This window comes from Nerophis lumbriciformis, linkage group LG26 (assembly GCF_033978685.3).
Source record: "Nerophis lumbriciformis linkage group LG26, RoL_Nlum_v2.1, whole genome shotgun sequence".
In the NCBI taxonomy this organism is placed as follows: domain Eukaryota; kingdom Metazoa; phylum Chordata; class Actinopteri; order Syngnathiformes; family Syngnathidae; genus Nerophis; species Nerophis lumbriciformis.
The window spans coordinates 15,362,593-15,376,069 of record NC_084573.2 but is presented as its reverse complement, the minus strand read 5'-3'; the positions used below and the strand labels follow the sequence as shown (position 1 = coordinate 15,376,069).

The following is a 13,477-nucleotide window of genomic DNA, read 5'->3' as shown; positions in this document are numbered from 1 at the left end:
GCGCTTCCTCTTCTATGGGGGCGGGTGCTTACCGTAGAAGAAGAAGCGCTTCCTCTTCTACGAGGAAAAAAGATGGCGGCTGTTTACCGTAGTTGCGAGACCTAAACTTTATGAAAATAAATATTAATTTTAATCCATATATAAGGCGCACCGGGTTATAAGCCGCACTGTCAGCTTTTGAGAAAATTTGTGGTTTTTAGGTGCGGCTTATAGTGCGGAAAATACGGTACTCTATTAGCCACAACACAACCAGGCATATATTTAATATGCCACAAATGAATACCGCATAACAAACACCTCCCCCCTCCCGTCCATATAACCCGCCAATACAACTCAAACACCTGCACAACACACTCAATCCCACAGCCCAAAGTACCGTTCACCTCCCCAAAGTTCATACAGCACAAATATTTCCCCAAAGTCCCCAAAGTTACGTACGTGACATGCACATAGCGGCACGCACGTACGGGCAAGCGATCAAATGTTTGGAAGCCGCAGCTGCATGCGTACTCACGGTACTGCGTCTGCGCATCCAACTCAAAGTCCTCCTGGTAAGAGTCTCTGTTGTCCCAGTTCTCCACAGGCCAATGGTAAAGCTAGACTGTCATGTTCCGGGAATGTAAACAATGAAACATCGACTGTGTTTGTGTTGCTGCAGTCGGCCGCAATACACCGCTTCCCACCTACAGCTTTCTTCTTTGCTGTCTCCATTGTTCATTGAACAAATTGCAAAAGATTCACCAACACAGATGTCCAGAATACTGTGGAATTTTGCGATGAAAACAGACGACTTAATAGTTGGCCACCATGCTGTCCCAAAATGTCCTCCACAATCCGTGACGTCACGCACTGACGTCATCATACCGAGACGTTTTCAGCAGGATATTTCGCGCGAAATTTAAAATTGCACTTTAGTAAGCTAACCCGGCCGTATTGGCATGTGTTGCAATGTTAAGATTTCATCATTGATATATAAACTATCAGACTGCGTGGTCGGTAGTAGTCAGTAGGCCTTTAACCTTGTTGGAGGTACCGAACCCCACCAGTTTCATAAGCGCATTCACCGAACCCTTCTTTAGTGAAAAATAAAATGTTTTTTATTTTCAAATTCAAGAAAACGTTATATGTTTTTTTACTGGTGCACAAAATGAACCGTGCATGAACATCACCTTGTTCAAAGAACAAAACCAACACAGTGCATCAACAAATGACACACCTTACACACATTCACATGAATTGATTAACGTGGACCCCGACTTAAACAAGTTGAAAAACGTATTCGGGTGTTACCATTTAGTGGTCAATTGTACGGAATATGTACTGTACTGTGTAAACTGTACTGTTTCATATAATGTATTTACTTCGTTTGCAATCTGCTAGTAAAAGTTTCAATCAATCAATCAAAAAACCTGCAAATCAGATGGAAAATTAGAGGGAACATAGTTTTTATTTACACGATAAGTCGGATGTGTCTTTACCTCCGTGGCGGAGGCTACGCCGAACCCCTGAGGCCGACTCACCGAACCCCTGGGTTCGATCGAACCCAGGTTAAGAACCTCTGGTTTAGAGGTCACGGTTCGATTCATTTTCGCTACAGTAAGAAAACAACAAAATATACATTTTTTGGTTATTTATTTACCAAATTTGTAAACAATGGCTTTATCCTTCTAACGTTGGGAACACTATAACAATTCTGCCCAAAAATAGAAATAGCTCTGTGTGTGTTCCAATTCAATTATTTAGTGTCTCTGGAACTTGTTTAAATCTCAGCTCAGATAATACAGTTCTTGGAGAAAGGTTTTGGAGAGTAAAGCAGTACAGTCCATGTGCTGCGGTTAAGGGTGAAAATGTGCATAGAGGGTTGGCTCGAGAGCCTCCTACCAGCCCAGACAGAACAGGTGGTGGGGTTCCTGGCTGGAATCTCCCAAGAACAATCCTTGGACAAGATGCTTTTTTTCCCTTAGCTCGCCATCATAAAGAGAAGCCTGGCCTTTGTAAGAACCAGGACCATCCTTATAAATCAATGTGTACACAAATCAAATATTTTCATTAAATAACACTAATTGCATTATAAAGTATTCAGAACAGGTTCTAGTTTTTTCCTCAATATTGTACATTATAAATCAACATACATGTCAGAATCAAAATATGCAATAAAGTGCTAAAATAACCATTAGCAGCATAAATATGACCTATACAATTCGGTCAGTGCACTAAACGTGCTTATTATCAAACACATTCAAAAGTACATTCAATACACAATAGTTATCATTGGTTCAAGTCATATACCTTGTGTATGGACGATTGAGAAATATGCCACAAAGACTTGCAATGAAACAATGGAAGAAAGAATAATATATTTTCATAAACATGGACTCACCAACTGCGCTTCTACAATCACACACAGCTTAATGACAAAAAATCCGGCGCTGGTAGTCTGTTCTATAAAGTTTACAAATAGGCATTTAGTTTAGAATCCCGTCAGCACAATATTTCGGGTGAAAACGAGAATAAAAACCTACCTCGAGCAGAAATATCATCTCTCTCCCCTCACGTCCTGTCTACTGGCCACTTCCTGCTACCGGCTTATAAGCACAGCTGATTGGACCGCGGCGGTCACGTGATAGTCACGTGACAAAGAGTAATACAGAGCAAGAGCCTAATTGTCTCCGCACAAGTATGTATTTGACACCTGCGTTACACCAACATGCCGTGTGGTGTGCATTGTTTGCACAACGTGCGGTACGCTACTTATGTCCGTCCGTGCAGTGCGCTACTTAATGTTTGTGTGGAAACTCGTTCGGTACACCTCTGGACCGAACCGAACCCCCCGTACCGAAACAGTTCAATACAAATACACGTACCGTTACACCCATACCATCCACACAAGTATAGTTTCAAAAGTGTCTATGTCTACACACAAACACACACACTTAGACTTTGACTTCATTTTATTGTCATTCAAATTTGAACTTTACAGTACAAATAAGAACGAAATGTTGTTGCATTAGCTCATGGTAGTGCAGGATAAAAGAGCAATGAGGTGCAGATATAAATAAATAGATTACTGTACAGATAAATATATTGCACTTTTTCATATGCATCTACGTTTATGTATGTATGTTATATTGTCTTTATATTCCAGCAAGTTAATCCATTTTGGGGAGTAATTGAGGGGATTATTTTAATGCATTCAAGAGTCTTACGGCCTGAGGGAAGAAGCTGTTACAGAACCTGGAGGTTCTGCTACGGAGGCTGCGGAACCTCTTTCTAGAGTCCAGCAGTGAAAACAGTGCACATTTTGTCCAATCAGAAGCCTGAAAAGAAGCGGCAATAGCTGACTTGGCGGCATCATTATGTTTATTTTGATCAACTTTAGAGGTACGATGACATATCCATTATCTTAAAAAACAGCCTGCACGTACACAGAACCCTGGGAACATTATTAAAGAAACCCAACACTCATAGAATTATAACATGTTCAGCAACATGGTGATGTATTACATGTGCAGAGAAGTGTACATTATTTCTAAAATCAGCATGCACTAACAGCCAAGGAAACCATTTTGCATGTTTAAGTGCCTATACAAAGTGTCTATATCAGACCTGGGCAATGTGCGTCCCTGTCTGGTCCGCGTGAGGCCAATCATAAATTACAAAATACATTTAAAAAAGTATCTATGTCGAGTGTGCAATACAACGGTGCTGCTTTTGTTTTGAAAAGTGTTATTTGTATTACTTCCGTGTGGACGTATGCGCGTGCCTGATTGTGAGTGAATCTGAACAGCAGCAATCACAAATGACAAAATAAAGTTTAAAAAACATCTATGTTGTGCGCGCAGTACAACTGTGCTGCTTTTATTTTGAAAAGTTTTATTTATGGACATATGTCCGTGTGTAACCTGTGAGTGAAGGTGCACAGCGACAAGTGATGCCCAGTTTCTCCCGAGACGCTTAAAAGAGAAAAGTTGATGACGAATGCCGTGTTTTCAACAAGACATGGACTGCCAAGCAACGTTCCCTCTAAGGTGCGCGCCTGCGCAATTGCGCACTGCTCAAGCGTCCTCTGCGCACAGCACATATATGCCGCGCACCAAATCAAACCTGTTTGAATTCTAAACAAAATAAACACATTTATTCTGTGTAATTTTGCAATGCAACTCTGAGTGACAGTGACAACAAGCAGCCCTAACGGTGTTCGTCAACACCATTCAATTGAACACCCTTCAATTATTGTAACGTCTATCGAGATGCTTCGAGGACAGGAATTATATCGATCACTTTATTGAGCAAAACTGTTTACATTTGGCCATAACCACACCAAAAACATGAGTAAAAAACTTCTATCTCGAAAAACTAGTCATTTCTGCCGTACAAACCAGGCCAAAACCAACTTGTCATCTGTCACCAGCACGCATACCACTAAGCCACTGGTGCGTTTATGGCCACACAAAAAGTTGGACAACTCAAACACCACACAAAGTTACACTATGACTCCTCAGTCATACGTGTGCTTATTCTACTGTCATTTATTATTAATGTTAATTTATTTATATTAATCATGGAATGCTGTTACTAGAGAAAGTTACAGGAATGCACACTTCATCCTATGCTTACATTTCATTGTGCAACATGAGGATGTTTAAGGGGAACTAAATGTGATCTCTGAAAGGGGTAAAAATGATTTCCAAAGCAGGACCCCCACCCAGACATATTGTACAATACTAATCCATAGCTTATGAAAAACAAGATTTATTTTATTTTCATTACAAGTGGGCCAAATCATTAATATTACTAAATAATCTCATGAAAATGACTCCTCATTTGAGTGTTATTATAAAATATTGGTTTGAGACAGGTGTGCTGCTGGTATTGCCACGTGTGATGTTGCTCACATGTGCTCCACTGAATGCTCAGGGAGTTTTTGTGTAAATGATCAGTAAATGATGAATTCATGAGGGTCAGGTGATTCCTTTTGGTCCACTTCAGCTGCAAATAATATATAAAGAATAAATGTCAGTGTTTATCTCATGCCAACAACACAAATACATCTGCTTTGTTGTTAGCATTAGCATTCTGTTCACTCAGGTTGAGGCTAAGAACTACACAAATGGAGTGTCACTGACTACTTTTACAACATGTAATAAAGTAAATAATTAATATTTTGTAATTTATCTTTGTTCCCCTCGTGTGCTGCCTCTTTTTTTCCCCCATATTTATCCAATGAAGTCAGAGTAGTCTACCCCAGGGCAGCTGTGGCTATGAAAGTAGCTTACCACCACCAGGTGTGAACGAATGATGGGTTCTACATGTAAAGCGACTTTGGGTACTTCGAAAAGCGCTATATAAATCCAAGTTATTATTATTATTATTAGTTAGCAGCCGAGTTCCCTGTTCGAGTCCGTCCACATCTCATAGCTTCGCGTATCGAAATTAAGTTTGTAAAAATAATAAGCAACAATAAACTGTATATCATTTAATGACTATGGCTGAGTAAACACTGCAAGATAGTTCCACTGATCAGCGTTCTTCAGCACAAAGATGCCCCACAAAAGTTCCTGCATTTCGAAAGCTCCTTTCAATCTTCTTTCTCTCCGTTGTCAAGTTTGTTGTAATAGAAATACACAAGAAATAAACAAGTCACAGCGTATATTCAAATGGCGGTCGTTTGCTTGAAAGACAAGTTGTAAGAACGCCCCCAACTGTGTTCAACCAATTAGCGTTCGACAGCACAACCCGCCCCTCGAAAATGTTCCTGGTCGCTTGGAAAAGTCCCACCTTGCTAGTAGGAACTCCGAAAGGTTCCGAAAGAACTATATCCACCCGGGTAGTTTTTGGTGGAAACGCAGGGGAACTTTATTTACCTTGGTAAGTGGGGAAGTTCCTGAAAAAGTTCCTGCATTGGAAAAGGGCCTTATGTTGAAATCTACAGTTCTATTTTGATAAAGGCGGGGAAAAACATGCATACTTGTAAACGGCGCGTGCAACAGCAACAAAAAAACATGGCGGTAGAAGCAAAGTTAAATCTTGAAATGCAACCTTACCCAAGCATTAACTATGCGATTTATCCGAGAGAGTCTTGATACCAATCTCCTTGACCCAGCCACACAAATAAGTTGTGGACCTCTATGCTTTTCCAAGTTTTCATCTGTTTTGTTGTGTCGTCTGGAGCACAAGATAGTTTGACATGTGTGGGAACGCGACCGATGGATAATCCTTGATATCACTCGACAAATCTTGTTTTGACAAAGTATAGGGATTTATTGCATTGCGAAGTTTGATGTTTTGCTCATATCTGCTTTTTGCAGTAGGATCTAGGCCTCTTGTGTACTCCGATAGTTTGTGCGGTGCTTGCTGCACAACAGCCATCTTGGCTTGGTTGACCACCACGGTTTTTCACTCCGGGGAAGAAGTCACGTCACAAAGTAGGAGCAATTGGTTGTGTTCAGTCTCGTGACTTTTGAACTTAACTTTACAGAAAGTGGGAGAAGTGGGACGGACCACCAAACCATCATGGCGATTGTGCAGCAACAGCTTGCAAACTATCTCAGTAGCTAGGGTTTTACATCTTACCATTCAACTCAGATACGAGCAAAAAAATCTACCTACAGTATGCAATAGGATTATCCGTCGGTCGCATTCTCAGACATGTTCAACTATCTGGTGCTCCATACATCATTCTACATGGCAAAACAGGAAAGCTTGGAAAAGCATGGAGACCTACAACTTCTTTGTGTGTGACTAGGTCAAGGAAATTGGTGTCAAGACTCTCTCGGATAAATCGCATAGTTAATGCTTGGGTAAGGTTGCATTTCAAGATTTAACTTCGCATTTTGCTAAGATGCATCCTTGTAAAACAAACTGCAATTCCCACTCGATGGCCTCGATTCACTGTTGTTGATTATTGTTGTTATTGTTTTGTTGTCATATGTACTCTGACACAACAGGGAGACAACACACACCCCTGTTACAGCTCACTGTAACTGTATGGTTAGTTTTGGCCATGTTTGTTGTCGTTACGAGTGTGCGTCGTTTTCCCCGTCTTTATGAAATATCTAACTACAGATGTCACCGTTCAAGCTTCATTTATGATTGCTGTGTTTGGTAAAAGCTTAACTCTTCTGGGTTTTGCTCACCTTTGCTTTCTTGTGTTTAGACTCGCTGAGTTGGTGCTTTATTAAAATCTTGTAGCAGAAATGTGTTTTAAGAACTCCAAAACAAGATGAAATACAAATAACATCAAGGTAATACTTAAATGGGAAATACTTACCCTTAAAAGTATATCAAACAAACCTATTACAAAGTGATCACTGCAAACTTGTGAGTTCTTCGACTCTTCTCTCTTGGACTAGTGTGATATATTTGAGAGTCACTTTTCTCGTTGGGTTTTGTAAAATCTTGACATCTTTCACCCATCTTGATTACATCTCAAGGAATTCAGAAGAAAAGTTCATCCTTTTCACAATTTAAACGGTGCCAACAGCCTAAAACACAGGTTTCAAACTCAAGCCCCGGAGGCCAGATCTTGCCCGTGACATCATTTTATCTATCCCGCAAAGACCTGGAAATGATATGTGTCAATAAAGTACTTAATATTTTCTCACTAATTGTAATTGATTTTTTTCATTTTGACAGAAAAAATATATGTACTGCTTGAAATTGCATGCATTTTAAACTTTAATAGTATCCATTATTGCAACAAATATTACAGTATATTATCATACTTTACAAACATGTTTTGTCTAAATAAAAATACTTAACTTTAAAGCAAATTGCCCATCAAATTAATAAAAATTATATTAAATTTTACGTAGTTTTTTTACAGCATGTTACTGTAAATTGAAAAAAACTACTGTTTTTTGCGTTAAAATTCTGTTGACTGAGCTGCCAGTTTTTAGACTGTAAAATCAACGGTTGTTTTTAGCGGTGTATTACTGTAAATGGCAAGATGGTACATTTGTTTTTATGGCAGAAAAACTGGCAGCTAAGTTGTCAGAATTAAAAAAAAGAACTCATACTGTTTTTCCATTAACAACATAATGTTGTAAAAACCAATTTCATAGTAAAATTCTGGCAACTAAGTTGCCAGCTTTTTCCGTAAACACTCCCCCCCCCCAAAAAAACAAACAAAAAAACAGTGGTACTGTTTTTCCATTTACCGTAAAATGTGACAAATAAAAAAAACAAAAAACTATTTTACAGTAACATTTTGTAAATGTAAATGTTTTTAATGTAAAATCGACAGTCTACTTCAAACAACTTATATAATTAATGAAATCCAGAGGCAAATTCATACATTATTCACTGTTACAAGCGGCCCTCTCATGGCAGTCATAACTGCCATGTGGAATGAAAACCAGTTTGACATCCCTGCACTAAAACATTGCAAGCATGGGAAATTTTTCTTCAAGAAACGCAAAATGCCAACCACAGACTCTCGCTGGCCCCTAGATTTACCTGCTATATAAAGTTACCTGGCAATACAGTATGTTTTTTCTGCTCCGGCATTGCCGATGACTGACAGCATCCCAGGTTTGCTGAAGCATGCATGGCCTCTCAATTAGAGGTGGGGGAAATAATTCAGATTCGCAATTCGGACATGGAGCATTATAAAATTGATTAGGAAATGTCAATATTTGATAATCGATTTAGTTATTGTAAATAAATTAATGCAGACAGTTCTAAAATTTGTCTGACTGCTGCGAGCCACATCACCGAGAGATCCGACCTGCTCCTTTATTTTAGGGCACTTATGTTCCAGTTTTGCACACATTTCCATTAATTAAGTGAATGTGAGAATCAATTTAACTGTTTCTTATTACAATTGCACATTTTTTTTAAAGTTGCAAGTGATAAACACTTATTTAGTGAAAGAAAAATAAATGTAAAACGGCATCAATACATATAAATTATAGATGCATCTAAAATCTATTTTTAATCGAATCGTAGCTTTTGAAAAGTAGTCATAATCGAATTCCCACCTCTCCTCTCAATGGTGTTGGCCTCTCGCTTCCTAATTTCCACAGCCTCCTTTATCCATCTCTTGTATTTGTTTGTGAGGAAATTACTTTTCTTAGGCTGCAACTTGTGTTTCCGTAGGTCGGTGCATCACCGTAACTAGCTCCACTGTCATTTCCTTAGTCGGCCGCATCTTTTGTGGTTGAGTTATGGCTTTATGTCATTGTCTTGTGTCGTCTCTGTTGTGGCTTTTGCAATTGTGCTGTAGCTGACAGTTTTCGTGTTTTAATTTATGATATCATTTTTTGGCATTTGCATTTTTTAGGACCTTTCTCTATCACCGTAGCTATTCGCCATTTTTGTTTTGATGACGCCAGAGACGCACGGGCAGACAGACTTTTAACGTTTGCTGTCCTTATTATTAAAAGTCCTAAACATCATATAATGTATGCTGTTCTTAAATCAAATGTTTTCCTTTTTTTGTATCGATAAAATCGATCGATTACCCTTTTAAAACGGTCTTGAATCGATACCTATCTCCTGGAAGGCCAACTTGCCAAACACAAATCAATGTAGTCTAATCCAACCTTTTTTGAGCCAACGCACATTTTTTTAATTGAAAAAATCCGGAGGCACACCACTAGTAGAAATAATAAAAACATTAAACTCAGCAGCAGTAAAAAGTCATTGTCGCAATTGTTGGATATGACTTTAAACCATAACCAACCATGCATCACTACAGCTCTTGTCTCAAAGTATGTTTACGGTCACGACCTGTCACATCACTCCGTGACTTATTTTGAGTTTTTTGCTGTTTTTCTGTGTGTAGTGTTTTAGTTCTTGTATTGTGCTCCTATTTTGGTGGCTTTTCCTGTTTTGTAGGTATTTTCCTGTAGCAGTTTCATATCTTCCTTTGAGCGCTATTCCCCGCTTCTGCTTTGTTTTAGCAATGAAGAATATTTAAGTTGTTGCTATCCTTCTTTGTGTGGACATTGTTGATCGTCATGTCATGTTCGGATGTACTTTGTGGACGCCGTCTCTGCTCCACACGCTGTAAGTCTTTGCTGTCGTCCAGCATTCTGTTTTTGTTTACTCTTTAGCCAGTTCAGTTTCAGTTTTGTTCTGCAGAGCCTTCCCTAAGTTTCAATGCCTTTTCTTAGGGGCACTTTCCTTTTGTCTATTTTTGGTTTAAGCATTAGATACCTTTTCACCTGCATACTGCCTCCTGCTGTCGTCTGCATATTGGGATCACGACAAACCATCGCTACAAAGCAATTAGCTACCGGCTGCCACCTACTGATATGGAAGAGTATTACACGGTTACTCTGCCGAGCTCTAGACAGTACCGACATTCAACAACGGCACATTATTTGCAGACTATAATAATAATAAAAATATTTTATATATTATATATTTTATTATATTTAAATATAATACAAATATTTTTAATATAGAAATAGATGAAATTACATAATCTTCCATGGCACACCAGACTGTTTCTCACGGCACACACCCGCGGCACTGTGGTTTAAAAACGCTGATCTAATCTAAGGAATATAAATCGATTTGTTAATCGTTACACCTCTACTTTTTATACTGCTCAAGTGCAGTGGGCATACTGGGGACTTTATATTGATGCATTTTTTGCTGGTTCTTTCACAGGATACGCTCATCGTATGGTCAGAGGCCGAAAACTATGACTTGGCCCTCAGCTTCCAGGAGAAAGCCGGTTGCGATGAGATCTGGGAGAAAATTTGCCAGGTGACTGTGCATCTTTGCTTTTTTGCTGTTTTCCACCTATGTTTGCTGTGGTGTGTAGGGCATTATTGGCAGGATAACACAATATAGTTCCAACAATAACAGTACAGTGGTTACAATAACAGTGGTACCCACTGGACTGGAGTGTAAAGCTATGTTCAACATACCTGCTTTGTTTTTCACCAGGAAAGCACAGTGTTACCTTCCTGTACTTCCTGTATCGCCCAAAATAACTAAATATATATAGGGATATCCGAATCAATATTTTTGGGCCTCTGATATTATTTTTTGCCTTCAGATTTCGAGTTCCGTTCCGATAGTTTGGCAAAAGATAATAGAAGTCAAATTGTTTTATAGAAGGTAACTAAAGTATACACACTAACACATTTTTATGAAGCTTATTTTACCAAATTAGATATGTGATAGCATTGTTGCCAATTACACTATGTATTACATTTGTGGTATTTAATGTTTTATACATAACATACTTAATTTTCTCATTGGGGGATACATAAAGTCTATGCTATCCTAAAATAAAGTGGCTAATGCACAATAACTTAATAAAAGCAACAACTACTATTGGCTTCCATTTAAATCATTTGGGTTTTGCCCTTAAAGCCTTCCTGCATTCAGAAACTCACTGCCTGAATTTCTAAACAATAACAACAACAATACACACCTATCTATCTATCTATCTATCTATCTATCTATCTATCTATCTATCTATCTATCTATATTGTAATATCAATGAGATCAAGAAAAAGATCAATATCGATCTGTTTACTAAAGTATTGTTCATACACTGATATCATACTAGGTATTGGTAGTAGCAACATCTGCTTCAATCACCTCTACTTACATTTAGCGGTTAGCTTCTTGTGCTGTCCTGGTAGGGCTGTGTGTGTGTGTGTAGCATGCTTGCTATTCATTTTCCTGTAAGCTATCATTTTAATATGTCTGTAGTTTTTACTTCTTGTTTAGCACTTAGCAATACTGCTACATGATGCTTTAGTGTTTCACTAAAACTGGATTTGTTTAGCAGATCTTCTAAAACTTGGAGCTCAACCGCCTTGTATTCACGATCAACAATATAAGGTTCTGGATAATATTTTTGCTCAAAGTAATCGTCGTTGGCTCTAACAAAGTCTGCACGATTTGCATTGTTTTTGGTGGGGAAAGGGATTTGCGGTCACACATCACGCGATGACGTGTCTGGCTTCCTCATTATCTCTCAAAATAGCTCGGGAATCTCCGTAAGATTGATACTATTTTGATCATATCTATTCGCAAACTTTGGAAGTCTTAAGGTGTCATACATGAGATATTCTGTATATGATAGTATATTTGAGGTTGGTAAGCACAACCAAAAGTATTACGTACATTAGGTTATAAGGCGCACTGTCGAGTTTTGAGAAAATGAAATAATTTTAAGTGCGCCTTATAGGAGAAAATAAGATAATACAATACCGTATTTTTTGGAGTATAAGTCGCACCGGAGTATAAGTTGCAACTGCCGAAAATGCATAATAAAGAAGGAAAAAAACATAAGTCGCACTGGAGCCCGGCCAAACTATGAAAAAAACTGCGACTTATAGTCCGAAAAATACGGTAGTTGTGACATTTACTGTATTGGGCTTTTCCAAGTAGTCAGACATTCACCAATGATTTTGCTTTATTGTCAAGGTGCAAGGAAAGGACCCATCAGTGGACATCACCCAAGATGTAGTGGACGAGTTAGAAGAGGAGCGCTTCGATGACATGGCTTCGCCTGGTCTGGAGCTGCCCCCATGTGAACTGAGCCGGCTGGAGGACTTGGCGGAGCTGGTGGCCTCCTCGCTCCCGTCGCAACTGCGGCGAGAGAAACTGGCGCTGGCCGTGGAAAACGAGGGCTACATCCGCAAGCTCCTTGAGCTTTTCCGCTTGTGTGAGGACTTGGAGAACCAGGAAGGACTGCACCATCTGTATGAAATCATCAAAGGAATTTTTCTACTCAATCGCACCGCCCTCTTCGAGGTCATGTTCTCAGACGAGTGCATCATGGACGTCATCGGTTGTTTGGAGTTTGACCCAGCGCTCCCGCAACCGCGGCGGCACCGGGAGTTTCTCACGAAAACGGCCCGCTTTAAGGAGGTGATTCCCATTTCGGACCCTGAACTGCGTCTGAAAATACACCAGACCTATAGGGTGCAGTACATTCAGGACATGGTTCTGCCGACTCCCTCTGTTTTTGAGGAGAACATGCTGTCCACCCTGCACTCCTTCATCTTCTTCAACAAGGTGGAGATTGTGGGCATGCTTCAGGTGAGGTTGGATGACATATTCAATCAATTCTTCCCCTGAAAGGTTTGTGTGGGTTTTTGTTTTAAGCAAAGAATACTGAAAAGGTGGCATTTAAAAAAAAACAACCAAAGAAACATGTAAAACGTACTGAATATTACTAGTCCTAATGTAACGCAGACCGTCAGTTTATTAACCTTTTTTAAAGGGGTCTTATTTTTTTTCTCCACATGAGAACACTTCCTTGTGGTTTACATAACATGAAATGGTGGTGCTTTGGGCAAAACATTGCATAAATCTTGTTTTACAGACCGTCTTCAAGCCCATTTCTGACCTTCTCTTCAGAATGCGCCGTTTTGTGTGAGCCCACTCCCACTGCGTCGCCACCCCATCAGCCATGTTACAGTATTTCGCGCTTCCATATCGAGGCCACTGACAAGAGTTAGAACTAGAAGCTATTTTTTTAATTAGAAATGACAACAGC

At 39.3% G+C, this 13,477-nt stretch overlaps 1 protein-coding gene across 2 annotated transcripts in view; it reads left to right on the top strand.

Annotated features, from left to right (window-relative positions):
* Positions 1-13,477, top strand: part of smek1 (SMEK homolog 1, suppressor of mek1 (Dictyostelium)) — a 43,094-nt gene that overhangs the window by 2,649 nt on the left and 26,968 nt on the right. For both annotated transcript variants that reach the window (XM_061987327.2, XM_061987326.2), the window contains exons 3-4: positions 10,621-10,719; positions 12,400-13,017. In XM_061987327.2, the coding sequence (XP_061843311.1) occupies positions 10,621-10,719; positions 12,400-13,017 (717 nt within the window). The remainder of the gene's footprint in view (positions 1-10,620; positions 10,720-12,399; positions 13,018-13,477) is intronic.